This window comes from Sorex araneus, chromosome 11 (genome assembly GCF_027595985.1).
Source record: "Sorex araneus isolate mSorAra2 chromosome 11, mSorAra2.pri, whole genome shotgun sequence".
In the NCBI taxonomy this organism is placed as follows: Eukaryota; Metazoa; Chordata; class Mammalia; order Eulipotyphla; family Soricidae; genus Sorex; species Sorex araneus.
In genome coordinates this window covers 48045510-48069834 of record NC_073312.1, presented here as the reverse complement: position 1 = coordinate 48069834, position 24325 = coordinate 48045510, and the positions used below count along the sequence as shown (strand labels likewise).

Here is a 24325-nt window from a genome sequence, read left to right as displayed (position 1 = left end):
CGGCACCAGCGTGGCCCCTGAGGCGCTGCGAGGGACCGAGGAGGAGCAAAGGGCCCGAGTACAGGCCCACGGGTCCGGCCGGACTTCAGAACCGTGCCTCCGCCTCATGTTCTAACATGGGCCACTTTCCCAGGCGCTGGGGCTGCTTGCATCGTGGAGCACGGGGCTCCCACCGGTGCCAGATTGTTAACTGGAGCTGCCGGAAATCCAGAGAGCAACTCCAGAGACAGTGCTCCAGGCAGGTGCCCCGGACATGGGCAGGTTTCCAGGGGTGTCCTTTGAGCCAATGCTGGACTATGCTCTTCCCTCCTGGGGCCACCCTCCCTCTTCCCCCCACACTCCTGGCCCTGGAAATCTGCTTCCTGCCACAGCAGCTGGCGGCGGCGCCGGCGGGGACAAGCGGCAACAGGAAGGGAGGCCACAGCGACAGGAAAACCATTCACACACCTTTTGTAAGACGATTTATTTCATTTATCAACAAGGTGGAGTGGAAGAGCCAGCTGTGGGGGGAGGTCATCACTCAGGCCAGTCTGGCCACTCGGCTGCTGGCAGCTCGCCAGCACGAGAGCCTGGCTGCAGGCAGGCCAGCAAACGTGTCCTGCCCCCTACCTGCCTTCAGAAGGGGCTTCGGGAGGCCACTGCCCCCTTGTCCAGGTACAGGTCCCTCCCGAGAAGGGTGCTTTCTCCACCCGGCAGGGACCAGAATGGGGAGCTGGGAGTCCCAGGCAGCCCCTGCAGGGGTGAGGGGGGCCCTCCCCACTGCAGGGAAAACCAGAGCCCTACCAATACCGACTGCGGGCCCCCAGGGAGGGGAGTCAGAGGAGAGAGGAAGAGCAGAAGGGTCACCCACAGCCTGGGGTAAAGTGCTCTGGCCTGGGCCCCGCTGCCACCTGCCCTTGGCCTAGTCCTCACTGGAGTTGTCGAATTCCTCCCAGTCAGAAACACTCATCACCTCAGAGGCAAAGTCTGGGATGGCCTGGCTGTGGTTGGGGGTCCCCCGGGGCGGCTCGAGGAGCAGGGAGCGGGGCAGGGTCAGCACGCAGGCGGCCAGGCCCGAGATGGAGTTGTCCAGCTGGGGCCCCTCCTCCCAGCAGTCCTTCTCCAGGTCGTAGATATGCACATAGCCCGTGCGGCTCCCGCGGTTGTGCGAGCGCCCACCCAGCACGTAGATCCTGTTGTCCAGCACCGCGATGCCAGGCTCGCCGTGCCCTGCTGGCAGTGGGCAGACAGACGACCACTGCCCCGAGGTGCAGCTGTAGCAGGCCACCTGCAAAGCCAAGGCCAGAGTCAAACAGGGGTGAGGGGGCCCTGAGCTCACCACCGATAGTCCGGGCATGAGGGCTCCTCTTCGCCAGCCTTATGTGGTGTTTCCCACATGCCCTGTGTCATCACTTTTTTTTTTTTTTAATCTTGGGGGCAGGGAGGTCACAAGTGGTGCTCAGGGGGTCCAAGGGCCCCTCCTCATGATTCTCCACCAATAAGGCCCATCGTTCAATGTGAGGCTTACGGATTTGGTGCTGCTCGGGCCCTGCAGTGCTGGGGGTCACCCAGCCACTTCAGTGGAGTGAGGGGGTTGGGGAGAGCCCAGGGATACATCCAGTTGTGCTTGGTCATGGGAGGACTACATGATGCTGCGAACCCAGCCTGGGTCAGCCACGTGCAATGTACTAACCCCAATGCTCTTAACCCCACTACCATTTCTCCAGCCCTACAGCAAGGGGCATGGTATTGTGAAGACTTGGTGTTCATCAGCAAAGTCAGTATTCTGGGAAGATATTTTAGTGTGACTTCCTTTTATTATTTGATTTTTGGGGAGTGAGGGGTCACACCAGGTACCACTCCTGGCAGGGCTTGAGGGAGCATAAGGTGTGCCTGGGATTGAACGCTAGACAGTGCATGCAAGGCAAGTGCCCTACCCAACTATACTATTTTGCTGGCCCCAGTGTGACTTCCTTTTAGTAAGCACATATGTTGTGCTGTTTTATTGTAATAAGCTAAAAAGCAGACTCCTTGGGCTGGAGTGATAACACAGCAGGTAGGGCGTTTTGCCTTGCATGCGGCTGACACGGGTTCAACTCCCAGCATCCCATGTGGTCCCCCAAGCCAGGAGTATACCCCTGTCCATCGCCGGTGTGACCCAAAAAGCAAAAAAAAATTTAAAAATTTTTAAAAAAGCAGACTCCTATTTTATGGCCCCACCAGGAGTGATTCCTGAGCACTGAGCCAGGAGTAAGTTCTGACCACCTCTGGGTATGGCCCCAAATCAAAACCAAACAAAACCCCCAAAAAAGCCAGTTAAGACCAGGGAGAGAGCACAGAGGCTAAGGCGCTGGCCTAGCATGCAGCACACCTAGGTGACCCCTGGCAGAGCCTGGAAGAAGCCCTACCCCTGCTCTGTGTGGTCCCAGCACTGCCCAATTTTATCATTTTGGGTTTTTTTCTTGGGGGGGGCAACATCCAGCAGTGCTCGGGGGCTACTCCTGGCTCTACACTCAAGAATCACTCCTGGTAGTGCTTGAGGACCAAACAGGATGCTGGGATCAAACCCAGGTCAGCCATAAGTGAGGCAAGCACCCTGCCTGCTATACCATTGCTCCGGCACTGGTTTTATTCTTTTTAAAGACTGAGATTCTGTTGTTCGCAGTACTATTAATAATGGTTTCTCCCAGTCTGTGTTTCAAACACACACACAGCAGTTAACCTTCTACGAAGGGTGGAGTTCCCACGGGCCTGCCCGTGTGCCCTGTCGGCCCCACTCACCTGGTGCACGTCCTCCCTATAGCCCGCGTCATTGTTGCTGCCTCCAATCACGTACAGCTTGTCCAGGAGGGTGGCCATGCCGTGCCAGGCCCGCCGCACGGGCCCGTCGGCCAGCATGTCCCAGGTGTCGCTGTCCGGGTCGTAGCATTGAGTCTCCTTGAGGTAGTCCTCACCCCGGCGGCCACAGGTGATGTACATCTTCCCCTCCAGCGTGGCGCCCGCATGCGCGTACACCTGGTGAGACCAGAGAGACGCAGGTGGGGAAGGGCACCCCTGGGACAAAGGGAGGGCAGCCGGGGCCCTGGCAGGGGCTGTCATCTCCCTCAGCTGCCCAGGGGGCTCCATCTCCATGGCATTGCAGATGCCCCCTCACAGCCTTGCAGGAACGCTCCCCAGGTTCTAGCCAGACACCTGCTCTTCCCACCACTGAGTAGGAAACCATGGACAGAGCAGGAGCCTCTGCATGTCATGGACCCCTTCGAGAGACACCTGCGGGGCTGGAGCGATAGTACAGGGGGTACTGTGTGCCTTGCACAGATGACCTGGGTTCGATCCCATATGGCCCCCTGAACCCCACCAGGAGTAATTCCTGAGTGCAGAGCCACACTGAGCATCTCAGGGTGTGGCCCCAACCCCTCCCCCCTGCACGTCTCTCTTCCAAAAAAGAAAGACACCCGTGAGGGTGAACTGCACCAACCCAAATGCTATTATCAGGGCTCCTGACCCAAGAGAAGAGACAGCGCTTTGGGAGACCCCAGACTCACTGCCACTGGCTAAGTGACACAGGTCGGCTGACAGATCATTGGAGTTTAGACATGGGTGGATTCACAACGACGCCTACCTGCGGCTCCCATGATGCAACAAAGCAATACTACAATACTACTTCATGAAAAGCAGAAAAAAGTGAAGGCCAGGGAGAGGCCTCACAGGACAGAGGCACTTTCCTTGCATGTGAGAGCTCCGGGCTTGATCTTTGGCATCACATGGTGCCGTCGTGTCCCCCCACTTTCCACTGCCCCCAGCACAGCAAGAACAGCTGGGAGTGACCCCGGAGTACTGAGCTGGGAGCAGCCCCTTCCTCCCAAGTCCTGCCAGGTGTGGCCCCCGAACAAAACACAACACAGAACAACAAAAAAGTGAGATGCAAAATCAAGCTCAAAGGACATTGGCGCTCTGGCAACAGGTACTGGGAGCAGGAAAAGGACAAAGGACACCTCTGCCTGTTCCTGATTTCCTCCCCAGACCTCAACCTTAGAGCTTCCTGCTGTGCCTGCGGGCCCCCTCCATGCCACTGCTCGCCCATGCCTGCCCCCACCTCTGGGACCTCCTCCGTGAGTGTTTCTCCCGAACTGGCTCTGCACAGGCCTCTACCCGGCACCCAGGGGCCTTGCCGGCAGGCACCAATGGAAGAAGCCCTGGGGTTTGTGGAGGCTCCAGGGCTGGTGTGACAAGTCTGGTCACAAAGGCTGTGGGCACATACCAGGCTGGGACGTGGCTGCAGGCAGGGTCCAGGAGCTGTGATGGGCCTAGTTTCCTATCAGTGGGGGTGGGGAAGGTTGTTTATTTAAAATTTCTCGTTTGGAGGTAAGTGTAGGCCGACACGTAACGGTCAGAGGTAACACAGAAGCCTTATACCCTTCACACAACTTCCCCAGGGCTAAGCGCTTCTCAAACTAGCCTGGGAGGACTTGGGAAGTCAGACCCGTCTCTGCTTCCACAGGGTCCTGCACGGCACCATTTATAGCTACACCCTCATCCCTCTTGCCAGAACCCCTTATTGGGGGGGGGGAATTGGATTGGGCTATAACTGGAAGTGCTTGGGGACACGCCCAGTAGTGCTTACTGGTGACTGATCCAGGGCCTCTAGTGCTCCCTTCCTCACCCTGGGTCACCACTGATCTGTTCTCTGTTCCTAGAGTTTTTGCTATTTCAAGAGACCATATGAATAGGATCTTGGATGAGATGGGATTTTTTTTTTTTTTTTTTTTTGCTTTTTGTGTCACACCCGGCGATGCACAGGGGTTACTCCTGGCTCATGCACTCAGGAATTACTCCCGGTGATGCTCGGGGGACCGTATGGGATGCTTAGAATTGAACTCAGGTTGACCAAGTGCAAGGCAAATGCCCTACCCGCTGTTCGATTGCTCCAGCCCCAAGATGGGATTCTTGAGACTGGCTTTTTATACTAAACTGAGTTCACCCGGTTCACTGCATGGACCCAAAGTTTGATTCTGCTTTGAAGGGGAGCAGAGGCCACACTTGGCGGTGCTCAGAGCTCACTTCTGGCTCTCTGCTCAGGGATCACTCTTGGCAGTGCCTGGGAGAACATATGTGGTGCCAGGGATCAAACACAGGTCAGCTGTGTGAAAGGAAAGCACCCTACCCGCTGTACTCTCTGGTCCCAGTTTGCTCCTTTTTATCCCAGCTGTCTATCTCCCAGAACTCACTAAGCATTTACATGCTGAAGGGCATCTGACTCGCTTCCAATTTCTGTCTATCACCAATAAAGCCACCATAAGTATATGCCAGGTGAAGTTTTAATTGTTTTTGTCTTTTTATGGTATGGGTAGGGGGCTACCAAGCAATGCCCAGAAGGCCTCTTGGCAACTCTTGGCCAATTGGACCAGTAGCTAAATGTTCGGGCCGAGAATGTGGTGCTGCTCGGGCCTGTGGTTCCAGGAATTGCCCTGGCAGTGCTCAGAGGTCTCCAGGGCTGAGCCCAGTAATGCTCAGGGAGCCAGATGGTGCTGGAGTCAGCCAGGGTTGGACGCGTGCTAGACACATGTCCTCACCACTGTCTTATCTCCAGACTCCAAAGTTTTCATTTCCTTTTTTAATTTCCTTTTTGGGCCACACCCAGTGGTGCTCAGCACCTATTTCTGGCTTTTCAGGGATCACTCCTGGTGAGCTCGGGGGACCATATGGGGTGCCGGGGATAGAACCCGGGTGAGCCATGTGCAAGGCCTGCCCACTGTACTATTACTCCAGCCCCACATTTTGTTCCAAATATTTCTAGGTTATTGAAGTAGGCGCTCAGACTGATGATGTGGGTTTCTTTTCTTCTTTAATGGTTATTTTCAGTGCTATAAATTTTCCTCTCGGCACACCTTTCACTAGCATCATTTATTTTTTTCAATTTTGCCTTTCCACTTCCATTCAGTTCAATTGTTAATTTTTGTTTTGGTCTCCCGAGTGCTTGGGAGTGACCGGCCCATTTCCAGGGAGACTTGGCCAACTGGGCGGGCTGGCTCAACCCAAGGACCTGAGAGCATGCGGAGCTGCTTGGGTTCGGCCAACCTAGGGCTACCCCAGCAGTGCCCAAGAGAACTCTAAGGCTATACCTAGCAGTGCCTGGGGGCCCTGGGGCTATGCCGGGGGGCCCTGCAGTGCTGAAGATTAAAGCGGAGTCCATAGCCCTGGGTCTTGTGCTTTCTCAGGGAGTTTTTGTTCTCTGTCTGGCCTGCGGATGAGCCTGAAGTGTGGTTCAGGGCCAGAGAGAAGGTTCAAGAGGCTGAACATGCTTTGTGTACTGCGGGTCTGGGCTCCATCCTGGGCACTGGATGGCCCCCTAAGCACCATCGGGGGGCTCTGGAGCATAGAGCCGGGAGTGGCCCTGCACTGCTCGGTGTAGCGCCACCCCACAAATCCCCCACACAAATCTGTTTCTGGGGCCAGAGAGATTAATATAGCCAGTAGGGCTCTTGTCTTGCATGCAGCCGACCCAGGCTGGCACTCTGGAATGACTCTGGGTGGTGCTCGAGAGACCATATGGGATGCCGGGGATCAAAGCTGGGTCAGTCTCATGCAAGGCAAATGCCCTCCTTGTTGTATTGTTGTTCCAGCCTCTACAAGTCTTTTCTTTAGTTTTCAACTGTTAGGGGATTTTCCTGTTAACTTTGTTTTTTTGTTTTTGGATCACATTTGGAGATGCACAGGGGTTACTCCTGGATTTTCACTCAGGAATTACTCCTGGCCATGCTCAGGGGACCGTATGAGATGCTGGGAATAGAACCCGGGTTGGCTGCGTGTCAGGTAAACGACCTACCCACTGTGATATCACTCCAGTCCCTCTGTTAATTTTTTGTTACTGAATTCTAGTTTGAGTTTGTTTTGGTGGACACGTTTGTATGACAATTTTTCTCTAGGATTTTCTAATTTTTATTTTATTTTATGTTATTAAAAAAAAACAAAACAAAACCCAAAACCAAAACAGCCTTTCTGCTTCCCTTCCCTGTTGCTGTTGTCGCAGTAACCAGGGGCCGCGCCTGGTTGCAGCGCTCGCTGGGGCTCACACAAAACAGGGTGCAGGGTGCCAGAGGACACCATCAGCAGTGCTGCCAGAATCAAGCTTGGTATAACGGGTGGCACTGGGGACCGTGCTCCAGGTTGCAGAGGCGGGAGAGAGAGAGGACGGGTTCAGGGACCAGCCCTGCATCCTGCCAACCCAGGGATGACTCCCCAGCATCACCACAGTCCCCAAAGCCCCGCCTGGGTTCAGCCCTGTGGACAAGCCTGGGGGCAACTGGCTCTTGCCTACTGCCAGGGTGGGGCACACCTGGCCCAGGAGGGCAGTCACCAGTTCTTACTGCTGCCACGCTGGAGGGACTCACGTCATGGGGGTGTCCTGGGAAGCAGAAGGACATGACATGGGGAAGAAGCCACATGTGTATCTGTCCTACGGGTCTCTGAGCTGGCAGTGTGGCCCTGTCCCCTCAGGCTCTGTGGACACAGTCTCCCTAGGACACTGTGTTCCTGCTTGCTCTGGGACATGCTCTCAGCTGGTGCTCCAGGGACTTCCCACCTGTGCCCACCTACCCTCTCCCCAGCCCCCATCCCTCTGAAAAGCCCCTCGGCCAGTACAGATGGACTCTCACGTTTCTCTCTCCAGGCTGTCCGCTCCCCGAGCACTGCGCTTTCAACGTCCAACCAGACACTTTCTGTGGGTGTCCATGACAGTTCTCAGTCGTGACGTTCTGGGTGGAAACTTGTCTCTTCTATGTCTAAGCCCACGTGTGTCCCCTGGGTGAGTGACATGGCCAGCGAAGGCTCCTTTTCCAGGATCTTTCCTTTTCATTCCTTCTCTGAGACTTGGCCTGCCAGCAAGTCCACTCAATTTGCCTCTCAAATTACACCTTGAATTCTTGGACTGCCTCCTCCTCCTCCTCTGTGACCCCCCCCCCACCAGCCTACACCCCCCCATCTCCCAGTGCTCTCCTGTTCCTCTAAACCCTCTTCTCTCCACAGCACGCCCCACACTTGCTCTTCATCAGAATCAACTTTGAAGTCGGAGCCAGGGTCCTTCCCCTCTCCAAAAGGTTACCCACTTTCCTTTAGGCCGTAGCACAACTGGCCACAGCCCAGCTGTACCTTCCCCAAGCTGTTTACTGAGATCCATCCCTCTGGTCCAGCTCCCCTGCAGATCCCATTGGGAGGAGCTGGGACACACCCAGCGGTGCTTAGAACCTATTTCTGGCTCTGGATTCAGGCAAGGCCGGAATTGAACAGGGTACTGGCCACATGCAAGGCATGTACCTTACTGCCTGTGGTTTTTTTTTTCCTTTTTGGGTCACATCTGGCGATACACAGGGGTTACTCCTGGCTCTGCACTCAGGAATTACACTGGTGGTGCGTAGGGGGCCATATGGGATGCTGGGAATCAAACCTGGGTTGGCCTCATGCAAGGCAAACGCCCTGCCCGCTGTGCTATTGCTCCAGCCCCACTGCCTGTATTGTCTCTCAAATCCCCCTTGAGCAATCTTTTCCATTTAATTTTTGGGTTTTTTTTTTTTTGGTTTTTGGGTCACAGCCAACAGTGCTCAAGGCTTACCCCTGGCTCTGTGCTCTAGGGTCACTCCTGGTGGGGCTAAGGGGGCACCATATGGGGTTCACGGGCTGAACCGGGTTGACTTTGTGCAAGGTAAGCGCCCTATGTGCTGCACCATCTCTCCGGCCCTCCTTGGGCATTCTTTAGCCCAGCCCCCTCCTAACGCCTTTTACTGCACTTACCATGATGTGCAGTTACTCTACTGAATTGCTGGGTGGTCAACAGAGGTATCTCCTTTTAGGCTGTCAACACCGTGGGGTTTAAACCTTTGTCATCTTTTGTCCCCACTGGATCTCTAGGACTGGGAATCAGGGCAGATGCTGACTAACCAGCTGCTGACTGAATGGATGGAGGAAGGTGGAGGGATGCAGGCTGAAGACAGAGGCTGCCTCTCTGTGGCCATACTGAGAACTGCAGCTCCTCCTCAGGACCCCAGACAAAGGGCCCTTCTCCGCCTCCCCCACTCAACCAGGAGCGTGGCGGGATCCTGTCCATGCAGAATCCGTTCCTCTGGGTGGGGGTGGACACCCCTCCAGGGGGCTTCCTTCCCCCCCAGAAGCTGAGGTGCCAAAACCAGTCAAATTGGGTTGTGGGGCCATCAGAGAGACCATTATTCCCTGGGGTTCAAGTCTCAGACCCCAGGGGCTGGGCGCAGGGTCAGGGGGGCGGGGCAGGTATGGGGAGAAGTCTAGGAAGGCAGAGGTCCTGCAGGGTCCTAACCCTAACCCTAAACCTTCTCTGGGGAGCTGGGGGCCTAGCAGGAGCCCGACAAACAGCAATGCTGGTGCCAGCAGGGGCACACCCACTTTCCACAGGCTGGCCCCCCGGGTGAGGGGGATCGGTCAGGCTTCACCTTGGCCGAGTCTCATGTCTAGTTTGGGGACCCAGGACCCACATACACAAAGTCCATGGGGCAACACAGAGGCACCTTCCTGAAGGGTTCCCTTTGTACAATGAAATGAATTTTAAACATCCTCACATTGGAATACATCCAGGTATTGTGGTGGGATTTTTTATTTGTTTGTTTAGGTGGGGTGGGGGGTATACCCAGCAGTGCTCAGGCTCATTCTTGGCTGTGTTCAGAGATCACTCTTGGCGGTGCTCAGGAGACCCTATATGGGGTGCTATGGATTGAATCAGGGGCTACAAGCACCCTACTTGGTGTACTATCACTCTGGCCCCTACATCGAGGTATTGTGTAAGCAGTACTGGGCATTTTAAAAATCACATGATGGGGGCTGGAGTGATAGCACAGTGGGTAGGGCGTTTGCCTTGCAGTGGCTGACCCGGGTTCGATTCCCAGCACCCCATATGGTCTCCTGAGCACCGCCAGGGGTAATTCCTGAGTGCAGAGCCAGGAGTGACCCCTGTGCATCGCCGCCCGGTGTGACCCAAAAAGAAAAAAAAATCACATGATGTAGGGCCAGAGCAATATAGTACAGCAGGTAGAGTGTTTGCCTTGCACGTGGCTGACCTGGATTCCATCCCCAGCATCCCAGAGGGTTCTTTGAGCACTGTCAGGAGTAGTTCCTGAGTGCAGAGCCAGGAGTCATCTCTGAACCTTGCAGGGTGCCCCAAATTAAAAAAAAAAAAAAGCAATGAAGTAAAACAAATACATGATGAAAATTCTCCAGTGATTTTTGATTCTCAGTGGCCCCACTGTCCACCCCTTAGCTATGCCACAGGCAAGGGGCAGGATTCAAATGAGTTTCTGCCTGGGGGCAAGGGGGTGTGAGCCAAGTCTCAGCACAGGCCCCACAAGAGAGCTAATGCTCTGGGGAGAAGGGAGCAGGGTGACCCTCAGCGCCACCCCCACGACCTTGCCCTTGGGGACCCCCCCTCCTGCCACTTTCCCATGCCCTGCGGAGGGGCCGCCTCACCTCCCACTTCAGCGAGGCCACGTAGGTCCACACGTTGGTGGCGGGGTCGTAGCACTCCACGGCGCTGAGGTCGTGGTGGTAGTCGCGGCCGGCCACAGCGTAGATGCGCCCGCCCACCACACACACGCACAGGTCGGCGTGCTCCTGCTGCAGGGACTGGATCTGGAACCAGCGGTTGTGCCTCGGGTCGTACCTTTGGGGGACAGGAGGAGAGAGCCTGTCGCTAACAGGCGAGAGTCCGCCGGGGCCCCGCGCTCCTGCTCCATCTTCCCCCCATGCACCCACCCAGCCACACGCAGGCAGGGCATGGGGGAGCCCAGTCAACCCTGGCCAGCGTGCCACCCCCCCACCCGGTTTTTAGGCCACGCCACGCCACGCTCTTTTGCAGGTGTGGTGGGCTTCCAGGCTCCACCTCCGTCTCGGCCCACCCTGCACCCATCCCTCAGCCTCCCGACCTCCTCAGCGGGGCTGTCTCTCCACTCAAGGGCCCCCTCCCTGAGGGTGCTGGATGGTAGGAATCCTGAGGGTAGCGTCCCAGGCTCCTGGCATGCCCTGGGCTGTGAGGGTCCCAGGAGAAGAGGCTGAGAGGGGACAGCAGCTGTCCTGGCGCCAGGGCCCCCTTCCCACCGCCTGTCACAGCAGCTGTCCACAGGCCGCAAGTCCCTCTCCCCTTTCCAGGCTGCTCGTGCTCACCCCCACTGCTGCTTTCCGACTTGACCACCAAACGCCTGTGAAACCCCCTCAGTTGCCTGGTCCTGAGCAGAGCCTCTTGGCCCCTCTGCCCCTGTGCCATCCTACCTGGCCAAGCTCCTGAACACACACCGAAGTCCCCACGTCTCCGGCCAGCACCCACACCCCTCTACTCAGCACTTCACCCTTGTCCAGGGCTCAGAACCCTTGCTGGGGTCTCCCTGCTCTCTCTCTCCCCGGGCCCCAAGCCTGGTGCCCTGGTGGGACCTGGAGGGAACTGACGAGCCAGGGATGGACAACCACAGAGCCCTCAGGGTCAAGTCTTTAAAAGCCTTGGGCTCAAGGCCCATTGCCCCCGACCTGTCACGGCCTTTCCCCAGGCACAACCCCATCTGAGTTCCTGCTTCTGCAACCTCTCATATTATTATTAATTATTATTATTATTATTATTATTATATTTGAGTTTGGGGCCAACTTGGCACTGCTCAGAGCTTACTCCTGGCTCAGTGCTCAGGGATCACTCCTGGCAGGCTCAGGGTCCATATAAGGGTGCTGGGGGGGGGGTGGTGAACCGGGTTGGGCTGAGTGCAAACACCCTGGTACACCCTATGGCTCCAGCCCCATCTCTTTTATTATTGTTACATTCTGGTTTTCTGGGCCATGCCTGGCTGTGCTTAGGGGAGTGGGAAGCTCAGAGTGCTTACTCCGAGTGGGAAGCTCAGGGTTGCTCCCAGTAATGTAAAGCACAGCATCTTTCTCATCCCAAGAGAGTCTCTTTAATACCTGTTTGGGTTGGTTTTTTGTTTGTTTGTTTGTTTGTTTGTTTGTTTTGGGGTCACACCCAGCAGTGCTCAGGGCTTATTCCTGGTTCTGCTCTCAGGGATCACTCCTAGTGGGGTCTGGGGGGCCAAATGGGATGCCGGAGGTCAAACTGAAGCTGGCAGCCTACAAAGCTAGAGCCTTAATCTGCGACTCCCTCTCCGGTCCTGGGGTACCTTTGCCCCACAGCCTGTGAGCGGTTGGGGGAAAGCCTCTTTCAGGAGCACAAGGTCAGCACTTGTACTCCTTCACCAAAAGACCAACTCCAGACACCACTAGTAGACCTGGGCTGCTCTGGGAGGAGGGAACAGAACTCCCTGTGGCCTGCACCGCTGCAGGCTGATCGGCGGAGAGCTACCTCTTGTCCTTCGCCCGCTGAGATACTCCCAAGCCGCTTCCTCCTCCCGCACCACCTGGCCAGTCCCCAGTGCCAGCTGGGATTAAAGGACACAGATGCCTCATGGTGGAGCTCACAGGAGGGGCACATGCCTGGGGCCCCTCCTGATATCTGGGGTCCAGCCCCTCTCAGGGGGCATGCAGACATGTCCTGTGCTCTTGCATGTGCTTCAGTTCCTGTGCTGTGCAGTGGGGTGCTCTCCCCTACCTAGAAGAGCGGCCAAGAGGAACCCTAAATGCCTGTGCACACACATGGGGGCTCTGCTAACCTGAAGGACATTTGGAGAAGCCCCTGGCCAAGTTTGTTTGGGGGCTGTTTTGCGGTGCCCGGGCCTCACATGGGCAAGACATGCACTCTAGCCCGAGGATCACTTCTGAATTCCCTGGCCTTCAGACGGTCCCTGGCTTGGGCAGGTCATGCCGTGGCTGCTGACAGGGTTAAACCAGGGTGACGCGTGTGAGGCAGGGACCGACCCTGTGACGCAGGTCTGCAGAGAAGACAGCACCGAGTGCTCCACGTTAGCACAGGCACCACAGGGGAGAGAGAAGGAGGGGCAGGGGAGAAGAGGGCCAGGGAGGGAGGAGAGGGGTTGGGGAGGAGAGAGCCAGGGAGGGAGGAGAGGGGCCGGGGAGGAGAGAGGCTGGAACCAGTTCAGAGGGCGGAGAGTCAGTGTGGCAAACGCGAGACCAAGAGTTTGATCCCTGCCACCACACAGAAGGACCTCCAAGGACCAGCCGGTGTAGCTCTGTTGGTTGGTCCCCAAGCACTGCCTGGTAAGTCCTAGCACCGGGAATGGGCACACTGACTCGCAGGGCTGAGCACTCATGCCTGGCATTACCAGGTGGAGATTCATCAGAGTGGCCTGTGGCACCCCTGGGAAGACTTTCCCTGGCACCACCAAGAACAAAGGAAGGTGAGAGCATCACCTGCCAGGCTGTAGGCCTGAGGCCAGGCAGAGCTCTTTTCTAATGATACCTGAGTGACAGCCAGGAGACGTCCGGCTGGGCAGGGCAGGCCAGGTGGGAGGCGTCGAGTCAGGGAGGCCCTGTCGCAGGTCAGGAGGTGCTGGGTCCTGCCTCTGCTGTACATAACGCTTATTCTCAAAAATTTCTCTTCCCGGGGGCTGGAGCAATAGCACAGCGGGTAGGGCATTTGCCTTACATGCGGCTGACCCGGGTTTGATTCCCAGCATTCCAAATGGTCCCCTGAGTACCACCAGGAGTCTTAATTCCTGAGTGCAAAGCCAGGAGGTAACCTCTGTGCATTTCCAGGTGTGACCCAAAAAGAAAAAAACATTTTTTCTTCCCCTTGGGGCCAGCGGGTAGGGTGTTTGCCTTACATGCAGCTCACCCTGGTTCTGTCTCCAGCACCACGTAGCATCCCCGAGCACGATCAGGAGTAATTCCTGAGCAGAGAGCTAGGAGTAACCCCTGAACATCGTCAGGAATGGTGTCCCCACCAAAAAAAAAATCTTCATTTTTTTTTGTATATAAAGTTTCAGTTACTTTTATGAAGATTTTGTATTATTCTATCACAAATTCAGAAGTGAAGTTGAGAGTTGATACAAAAAAATGTTCTGAGGACAGATCCACCAGGATTGATCCCTGAGCACAGAGCTAGGAGTAAGCTCTGAACATCAATGGGTGGGTATGGCCCCAAAAAAACAAAACAAAGAAGAATAAATCCAGAGCACAGCCATACACACCTCAAAAAGTTATGACAGCCTTAGTAAATTTTTGTTTTTATGAGAATATTCAAATGTTTTCTTTCTGTTTGTTTTGTTTTGGGGCCTAACTTGGTGATGTTCAGGGGTTACTCCTGACTCTGCACCCAGGAATTATTCCTGATGGTGCTGTAGAAGACCATATGGGATGTGAGGGATGGAACCCAAGTTGACCGCATGGAAGGCAAGTGCTGTATCCACTGTACTATCTCACTTCGGCCCCCAGACGTTTAAATATTTTTAAAATTTGTTTGTTTATTTTTGGACCATAACCAGTGATGCTCAAGGGTTACAAACTCCTGGCTGTACCTATGAATTACTCCTGGTGGGCTCAGAGGAGTTCCAGGGATCAAACTTGGGTTGGGCACATGGAAGACAAATGCCCTACCTGCTGGACTTTTGCTCCAGTCCTCTGTTTTTATAGAATGTTGAAATGTTCTTTATATTTCCACGATTTACACAGTTCCATGATTATGATATTAGTGTTTCAAGTTCATTATTGTCAAAGCCATTTTTCTTGTGTTTTTTCATTTATTTTTGTGACGCAAGGTAGTTTTTATTGAAACTTATTTAGAAAGATGTGAGGGTAGGCTGGAGCAATAGCACAGCAGGTAGGGTGTTTGCCTTGCACGCTGTCAACCTGGGTTCGAATCCCAGCATCCCATATGGTCCCCTGAGCATTGCCAGGGGTAATTCCTGAGTGCAAAGCCAGGAGTAACCCCTGTGCATCGCCAGGCGTGACCCAAAAAGCAAAAAAAAAAAAATAAAAATAAAAAAGAAAGATGTGAGGGGAGGGGAAGGAAATGGAAAAATACACGTTCAAGAGAGAACATGGTGGGGCTGGAGCAATAGCACAGGAGGGTAGGGCGTTTGCCTTGCACACGGTTGAACCGGGTTCGATTCCCAGCATCCCATATGGTCCCTGAGCACTGCCAGGGGTAATTCCTGAATGCAGAGCCAGGGGTAAACCCTGTGCATCGCCAGGTGTGACCCAAAAAGCAAAAAAATAAAAATAAAAATAAGAGAGAACATGGGCTCCTCTACAGTGGAAACAGGCCAGCAAAGAAACATGGAGACAGGGGGCCGGAGCGATAGCACAGCGGGTAGGGCGTTTGCCTTGCACTCGGCCGACCCGGGTTCGATCCCCGGCATCCCATATGGTCCCCCAAGCACCACCAGGAGAAATTCCTGAGTGCAAAGCCAGGAGTAACCCCTGAGCATTGCTGGGTGTGACCCAAAAAGCAAAAAAAAAAAAAAGAAACATGGAGACAAGCAAGCGAGATTCATGTTTAAGGGCAAACACAGGCTTGAAGAGCAAGCTCTGTTACTAAAACCTTAGTACTGTGTTTTACTTTATGTTTTGGAACCACAGCGTGTTTGAGAGCTACTCCCAACTCCTCTCCTTGTTCAGAGATCACCCCCAGTAGTAATCCCTGGAGTTTGGGGGACCATGTGGGGCTACATACAAATAACAGCTCAGCCTTTGAACGCTCTTTTTCTGATGCTAAAACATTTTGTTTGTTTTTTCCTGGGGCCACACCCAGTGGTACTCAGGGTTACTCTTGGCTCTTGCACTCAGGGATCACTCCTGGTGGGGCCTGGGGCCCATATGTGGTGTCAGGGATTGAATCCGGGTTGGCTGTGTGCAAGATAGCACCCTACCTGCTATCTATCTCTCCAGCTCCTGAAAAATTCTTTAAAATATTAACAATCACCAAAAGGTCTGGGGAAAAAAATTATTATTCAAAGTCAGTTCAGGGTACAAGTCAATACTCAGTAGCCTGTGTACAGCTGTACTAGGAAATGGTCCAAAAGCTACGTGGGTGGGTTAAGACTCCTGCCTTGTATGCGGCTGACTCTGGTTCAATCCTCCGCACCACATATGGTTCCCTGAGCACAGAGCCAGGAGTAAGTTCTGAGCACCACCGGGTATGGCCCAACACCCTGCCCACCGGGGGGGAGGGGAGGGAAAGACAATGTAGGTGATACAGATGAAATCAGAAAAGAGATGAAGGAGGCAGGGAGGGAGGAAGGGAGTGAGAGAGAGAAAGAGAGAGAGAGAGAAAGAGAGAGAGAAACACCAGAGAAATATTGAAGATAAATATCATTTGCTCCAAGACAGAGGGAATTTTTTGTATGTGGTTTCTGCCTGACACTTCAACATATGCCCTTAGAGTTCCCTAACTGGTCAAGACGGAAACCCCACCTGAACTGCTACCACTTCTTGTTTAAATGCCCAGAGATCAGATTGCTGCAGGGTAGAGAGCATGAGCTATATATACAGCTAGGGTCCTAGGGAGGATCACTGGAGGCAAAAAAAATTTTTTTTTAAGTTTTTTTTTTTTAATCTTGTTTTTTTATATTCTGAGAAAAAGATTCTGCAACTGGTGAGCCAGGAGAGCAGCAAGGAGAAGAAGAAACGGGCACTCTGGGTTAGTTTTGGTTTGGGGGCCACAGGAGGTGGTGCTCAGGGCTCTGCACTCTCCAGGTGAGCTTGAGCGACAGCCAAGCGGTACAGCTCTTGGCTTGCACTCTGGCTGACCCTGAGCACTGTACCCAAAAACTAAAATAAAAAACTCACTCTGTAGATGACAGACCCCTGGCGTCCCCTCACACTGCACCTGCCCCTCAGGGTCTGCCATCACAGGTCACACACAGGGACCCCCCCACTGGAGTGTGAGATGTCATCACTGGTGACGAGGACTGAGTCCATCTCAGGCCACCCGGCAGATGTCCATGAAAGGGAAACTTGGAGCAGTCCAGAGAGGAACTGACACGGCCCTCAGGGCGTGACCAGCTGGGAACAAGAAGCAGCAACAGCTGTTGCCCAGGGGTGGCCTCTGTGTGGGACAATCGCCCTGGAGGCCTGTGGCCTTGGTCTCCAACAAGGAAAATAAACCCCAGGAAATAGGATTGAGACTTGGCTGGAGGAAAGCCTGGGCCGGGGCTTCAACGCCCACCGGGACAGCCTTGGGCGAGGGGGACAATGACAGCATTGCTTCCTCCTTTCTGAACACTCTCCAGCCGCCGCATTAATCACACTGTCCTGAGCCTTCGTTTCCATCCATTTAAAGAAAACGCTTTGGAGCCTGCCTCAAGTGCTGGGGGAGAAGGCAGCTGAGGTAGAGAAGGGACCACTATGACAAAGAGAGCTGGAATTGAGCACTCTGGAGAGGAACTGCATGATGAAGGTAGGTAAAGGAACAAATATGAGAGCCTCTCAGTACCTTTGTTGCAGACCGTAGAGCCCAAAAGGAAAGGAGGGGGGCAGGAAGAGAGAGAGAGAGGGAAAACGTCTGCCACAGAGCCATTAAGGAAGGCTGGAAGGGGGTTGGCAGGAGGAAAACTGGGGTCATAGGTGATGGGAAATGAACACTGGCGGAGGAATGGGTGTTGGATTGTTGTATGAAACCAGATCACGACCAGCTTTTCAACTGTGTATCTCACCGTGACTCAATTAAAAAACCAAAAAGTTAATTAAAGGGGCTGGAGCAATAGCACAGCAGGGTAGGGCGTTTGCCTTGCACTCAGCTGACCCGGGTTCGATTCCCAGCATCCCATATGGTCCCCTGAGCATTGCCAGGGGTAATTCCTAAGTGCAGAGCCAGGAGTGACTCCTGTGCATCGCCAGGTGTGACCCAAAAAGAAAAAACAACAACAACAACAACAACAAAAGTTAATTAAAAACAACTACATAAAAAACAATTTTTTTTAAATAACAGATTAAAAAATAAATAATGAAAATAAATAAGGGGCTTTGCGGCTGGAGCAACAGTACAATGGGTAGGGCACTTGCCTTGTATGCAGAGACCCGGGTTTGATCCTCAGCACCCCATATGGTCCCCTGAGCCTGTCATGAGTGATTCCTGAGTGCAGAACCATGAGTAAGCCCTGAGCAACACCAGATGTGGCCCACTCACCCCCCACCTCCCAATAAATAAATAAAATAGAGGCTTTGTTTCCTGGGGCCTTTGAGGGGTGGCTATCTCCTCCTCCATCACCAGACCTGCTTCCTAGGGTTATGGCCAAACCAGAACCCCCTTCCCCGCAGGAAACAAACAGCACACAGGAATGTGATTTCCCACGTGCAGCAAAATCTCCAGAAATCAAACCACGGTCTTCTGGAAAGGACCTGGAAACCGAATGTTGTTGCCATCTTCAGCCCAAATACCTGCACTTCTGGAATGGCAGTCCCACAAACCAACAGGGCCAGCAGCAGCCCGGACTCTGCAACAGCCCATGACGCCCCTCAAACCCCTCCTCTGGGGATGTCCCTGTACATGGGTAATGTAAAGACCTCGGCAGGGTGTGAGTCTGGGGGTGGAGCCCCTCGGCCTTCCTGCTTCTCTGGGTGCAGAGCTGTGTGCTCTAGAAAAGAGAGGCCCCAGGATGTCATGCTTGCCACGGCATGTGGGGGAGGCAGTGGAGAGTGGAGATGAGTGGGGTTTCAGAGCGAGAGAGACAGACAGAAGGAACAGGGCCCTTCCCGTCAGCCACCCTTCCTGCCTTTGACCTTTTCTCCCCTGTGGCCAGTCAAGTGCAGGTCCAAACTGGGCCTAGTGGGACAGCACTATCTCTCCGGCTCCCTGCCAGGGAATTTCTGAAAGGGTGAGGGAACCAGAGAGGGCATTTTATGGTCCCTTTTCACCTGGCGTCCCTGCCCATAGGCCTTCTCTGGATGAACATGGATGAGAGTCCACAGCAATGGGGGCCCCCAAACCAGCCCCAGGGAGATCCAGATCGGCCCTGCCCAGGGGGCGGGGTTATGTCCTTGTAGGACCTGCTTCCAGCCCAGCCCTCTGAGCCCGGGGACTCCCCCATCTCAGGGCCACGCCCAGACCAAGGGATGGACGCGGTCTCTTCCTACCTCCAACATCGGGACTCCGCTCGGAAGCCCTGGACGTTGTTGTCCCCCCCGATCAGATACACAAAGTTGTTGAGCACCGCGATGCCCTGGTTGGACATGCGGGGGGCGAGGGAGGCCGTGAAGTGCTTCCACTCTCCCAGCCGGGGGTTCAGGTACTTGGCCTGGTCGCTGAGCACCGTGGACGGGGTGGAGTGGATGCCGCCGAAGCCCACCACGCACTTGAAGTCCGAGCGCAGCTCCGTGTGCGGGCCCTGCAAGCTGGGCTGCAGGCTCTCGTTCTGGTGGTAAAGGAGGGCGCTGGCCACCGTGTCCCGCAGCGGGCTGGGCTCCAGCTTGTCGTGCAGCCGCTGCAGCGCCTCGGCCTCCATCAGGGGGAAGCGCACTGTCTCCAGGAGCTTCGGGGCCTCGTGCAGGGGCACCTGGTCGGCCTGCACCTGCTCCAGGGAGTAGTGGTAGAGCAGGGCGCCCTCATACACCTCCGCCTCGCAGGACACCTCCAGGCAGTTGCTGCTGAGGAGCGAGTAGACCTTCTCCAGGGGCAGCTGGCGGTACTTGTCAGTCCGAGAGAAGGCCACAAAGTTCTTGAGGATGTAGGTGTCCAGCTGCTCCGTCAGGCGGCTCAGGTCGAACAGCTCTGCCAGCCGGTAGACGTCCAGGATGTTCTCCTCGTCCACCCAGGACATGAGGAAGTCGCAGCAGAAATGGATGATCTCTGGGATCTGCGAGGAGAAGGCAGGCCGTTGGGACCTGGGCTGGGGAGGGCGTCCAGGAGCAGGAGGCGTGGGAGGGCGGCCCGGCCCTTACCTCTGTGGCCTTCGTGTGCGGCCTTATACCCTCCGCCATCCCCAGCTTTTTCGTCACGCTGGTCTGGTGGACCCACACTGCCCCAACATGAAAAAGTCCACTGGGCCCCTGACGGCTGACTGGGGAGGGATCTGCAGGACATTTTCTTTCTTTTCTTGCTTTTCTTTTCTTTTTTCTTTTTTTCCATGTGTGTGTGGGGTGGGGTTGGGGGGAGTGTTTGGGCCACACCCAGCACTGTTCATGGGTTACTCCTGGCTCTGCACTAAGGGATTACTCCTGGAGGAGCTCAGGGGACCACGTGGGATGCCCAGGATCAAACCTGGGTAGACCGTGTGCAAGGCAAATGCCCTACCGGCGGTCCTATTGCTCCAGCCCTGGATTTGTGATAAATGTTCAATCTCTGTATCTCAGTTTCCTTATCCATAAAAAAAAGGAATAAAGAAGGAAAAATAACCATGGAATATGGGACTATGCACAGAAATTTCCAAGCAGAGAGCAGCGCCTGGATATAAGTCAGTCGTTAGCCAGCCTGAAAGCTGGGGTCTCAAGAGAAGCAGTGAGCATTAGCAGCCCATTCACAAGCCACCCACTGCCCGGCTGCCCCACTGCTGCCTGAGGCCTGGACAGAGCTGCCCCCTCCCCCATCCCAACCGCCCTGGCTCTAGGAGCAGATCCTGAACTATCCCCACAAGGCCCACTGCTGAGTAGCCCTGACACTCACCAGGCTCCCTAGAAAACTGGTCCAAAACTCTGCCTGGGTCCTGGGTGCCAGGGAGTGCAGGGAGGGGCTCCTGGGCTCCTGAGTTGCAGGACACCTGGCAATGCTCAGAGCTGACTCCTGGCTCTGCACTTTGGAATCACTCTTGGTGGTGTCCAGGAGACCATCTAGGGTGCCAGGGATCAAACCTCTGTTGTCAGTGTGAAAGGCAAGCGCCCTACCCGCTGCGCTAGCACTCTGGCCCCAGTGCTGCTGAATTCTTTAGGGAAAAGAGTGCAGAATCACTGTGACATTCAGTATTCTTTCCCTAGCCCAGGTTGTCCTTGCACAAGGCGAGTGCCTTAGCCCCTGAACTCTCTCTCCAACTCCGTGCTTCAGGGTTCTAGTGCTTTCCCGGTGATGTGCTACCATCGCATGAAGACCTGTGAAGTGCCTGCACTTGCCTGTCCCACAAGGTCTTCCTCTGGCTTCACTAGGTCCTGAATAGCTTCACCTGACCATTCATTTTCTCTGATTTGGGCATTTATGCTTTGCCTCTTATCCCAAAACACTGCAATTTGGGGGCGGGAGGGATAGGCGAGTCTAGCAGCTGAGGTGCTTGCTGTGCATGCGGCTGACCTGGATTCGATCCCCAGCACCCCATATGGTCCCCCTGCCCCCAGCAGTGATCTGCAAGTGCAGAGCCAGAAGTAAGCCCTGAGCACCACCAGGTGTGGCCCAGAAACCAAATAATAACAATAATAATAATAATAAAAACCCACTACTATATGTCATACAGTGGGAGAGCAAAGACCAAGTTCTGGGCAGGGGGCAGGCTGCCCTGCCTGGTCTGAGAAAGGACCGTGGAACATATTGCTCCTTCCTGTTTGGTGGCCTCAAGCCCCTAACCCCCCTGGTGAAAATAAAATGCATTTTCTTCTAACGATCTGGCTGGGTTTCAGACCCTCCAATCTCTTTAGAGACAAGAGATTCTGACCTAGAGTCCATAAAACATGGAGGGTGGGAGGTGGCTGGTGGGGCAGGGGGATGGGGAACAAGCCCTACCCCCCACCTATTCTAAGAGCAAACATAATGTACGAGCAAACATGATGCAGTGTCTGTTGACCTTGGCCCCACTGTGGCCCCGACCTTTGCTTTAAAAGCAACAATTGTCGGGGCTGGAGCTATAGCACAGCGGGGAGGGCGTTTGACTTGCACGCAGCCGACCGGGGTTCAATTCCCACCATCCCATATGGTTCCCTGAGCACCGCCAGGAGTGGTTCCTGAGTGCAGAGCCAGGAGTAACCCCTGTGCATCGCCAGGTGTGACCCAAAAAGCAAAAAAAAAAAGCAACGTTGTCGAAGGATTTGGTGTTGGAACACAGGATGCCTGTAGTAGCGTGTGTGTGTGTGTGTGTGTGTGTGTGTGTGTGTGTGTGTGTGTGTTGGGGGGGGAGGATGGGGGAGGTGGAACAGCAACATTGTGTAGGTTCCCAGTATGTTTCCACCCAAACTGAACAGTCAGAGCAGCTCAGGTAAAGTGGGACCCCCTGATGTCCTGTGGCCCCTCCAGCCAGCCCACAGACAGAGGAGCTGCACCCGTGACCACTGCAGTGGGTGTGGGAGTTGAGGGGAAGGGGAGAAAAACACTTGATTTGGGAAAACGGTTTGGAGGGTAGGGGCAGGGTTGGGCTGGGAAAAAGGAATGGAGACAACCAGACAGACAGACGAGCTCAAGGAACACACGCTGCCTATGGGGCCGAGGGAATGGGCACAGCACCGGGAGGCCAGAGACATGACTGGGGCGTCAGACATGGAGAAGAGGCACCCTGACAGTGAGGCTATGGGTGGCTGAACACTGGAGGGAAGCAGTGCGGAGCCGATGAAGGCTAGCAAAGCAACAATACCAGAGACCCCAGGAGCAAAGACATCTCTGACTAGGGGCTAGCAGGACGGCACAAAGGGCAGGGGCACCTCTCACTGCATGCCTTTCCCCCAAGCCCTGAACATCACGAGGTGTGCTCCAAAAAACAAACCAACAGGGGCTGGAACGATAGCACAGTGGGTAGGGCATTTGCCTTGCACGTGGCTGACCCAGGTTTGATTCCCAGCATCCCATATAGTCCCCTGAGCACCGCCAGAGAGTAATTCCTGAGTGAGCCAGGAGTAACCCCTGTGCATCACTGGGTGTGACTCAAAAAGAAAAAAAAACCAACAAAAAAGGAAAACAAAGACTGCTCTGGCACAACTTCATTAACTCATCAGTGGGTACGTGGAGTGCCTTGAATATAGGTCAGCCACAGTCTGACCCTTGGCACCACCTGTGTGCATGTACATGTACACACAAATACACATACATTTCAGTTCACACTACAAAGAGCCTTCAGACCACCTTCCTGTTTAGCTCACACACTAAACACACACACACACACACCTTGGGAGGAAGACCTGGAAGAGGGGAACAAGAAAAAAAAGGCACAGGAGGAGCAAAGGCCAGAGTAAGCGGGTCTATCTGAGCAGTTCCTGCAGGGGTCACACCCCATGGTATACTGTGCAGCCCTGTGGGACACTCCAGCTGCCCAGGAGTCGGCCTGTCAAATGGGCGAACCTCACCTGAAGTTGGCAGGCAGCGACCAGAGTCTCCTGGACATTGCTGAGGCTGAGCTCGAGCTCTGAGGTGTAGATGAAATGCAGAATTTGGCACATGGCATTGTAGGATACTCCGTGGATCAGGACCTCTTCCTGCTCCATCTCCTTCAGCCCCCCGGCAAACATCCCTCTGCAAAGTGAAGACAAGACAAGGGAATGTTACCAGCTGGGGCATCTGCCCCGGCCAAACAGAGGGGCAGCATCGGGCCAGGGGATTGATGTGGCAGCCGTGTGTCCACAGCCCCTATCAGTGCAGAGACGGTAACGGTAACTCAAGAGTTCCTGGCCACGGCAGGGTGGCTGTCTGAGACATCACCCTGTCTCCAGACACCCCAGGGGGTTTATAAGAGAAGCAGTGAATTAGTGGGGAATGAGAAATCTTAAAAATTGGACATATATTTATTGAGTGTTCAGGAAATGCCAGGGGCATTCAATGAGCAGAAGAACTAGTGAAGCAATGAGACAGCATTGCTCAACCGAGGGAGGAAGATGAACGGCAGCAAAAGTCATGTGACACTGTGGGGATGCTCGGTTACGGGGCCTGCACCAACCATCTCCTGGGGCCCGGATGAGCTCAGCCTGCCCCCTCCACACTCGCCCCAACAGCAAGGTAGCAGGGTGAGGAAGAAACGAGGAAAGGGAGAGCTGGGGCCAGGTCCTTTGAGCCCCAGGGTAAAGGAAGAGTCTGGAATGAAGCCCAGTTGGAGATACAATCGGGGAATTTCCCACAAGAGTTGTGAGCTCTTCACAGATTTGGGTTTCTATTGGTCAGAGTGCAGGGGCTGAAAGCCTGGGCCCCGGAGGGGGGTGTCTCAAGTGCAGCTGAAACCCCCAGGACCAGGAAGGAGCATGTATGCAGGCGCACACGCATGCACTCATGCACATGCACACGCACATGTGTGTGCGCACGGACACATACACACACACACACACACACACACACACACACACACACTTCCACCATGGTGTGCTGGGGGCTGGGCAGCGGTGCAGCTCAGGAGGAGGGAAGAGCTGATAGAGGCTGCTCAGGGCGCTTACAGGAAGAGGATGGCAGTCAGTCGGAAACAGGAGCCCAACTCCCACAGCATGAAGATGACAGTGTGGCTATTTTTTGTTTTCTTTCTGTTTTTTGGGCCACACCTGAACGTGCTCAGGGTTTACTTCTGGTTCCATGCTCAGGGAAAACTCCTGATGGAGGTTTTGGGATGTGGGTGGG

At 54.7% G+C, this 24325-nt stretch overlaps 1 protein-coding gene across 1 annotated transcript in view; it reads right to left on the bottom strand.

Annotated features, from left to right (window-relative positions):
* Positions 1-444: 444 nt before the first annotated feature.
* KLHL22 (kelch like family member 22) overlaps positions 445-24325 on the bottom strand; it is a 42856-nt gene continuing 18975 nt past the window's right edge. The window contains exons 3-7 of the mRNA XM_055119036.1: positions 23074-23239; positions 18961-19679; positions 10465-10657; positions 2761-2994; positions 445-1267 (exon numbers count right to left, since the gene is read on the bottom strand). Coding sequence (XP_054975011.1) covers positions 902-1267; positions 2761-2994; positions 10465-10657; positions 18961-19679; positions 23074-23239 — 1678 coding nt within the window. The 3' untranslated portion in view covers positions 445-901. The remainder of the gene's footprint in view (positions 1268-2760; positions 2995-10464; positions 10658-18960; positions 19680-23073; positions 23240-24325) is intronic.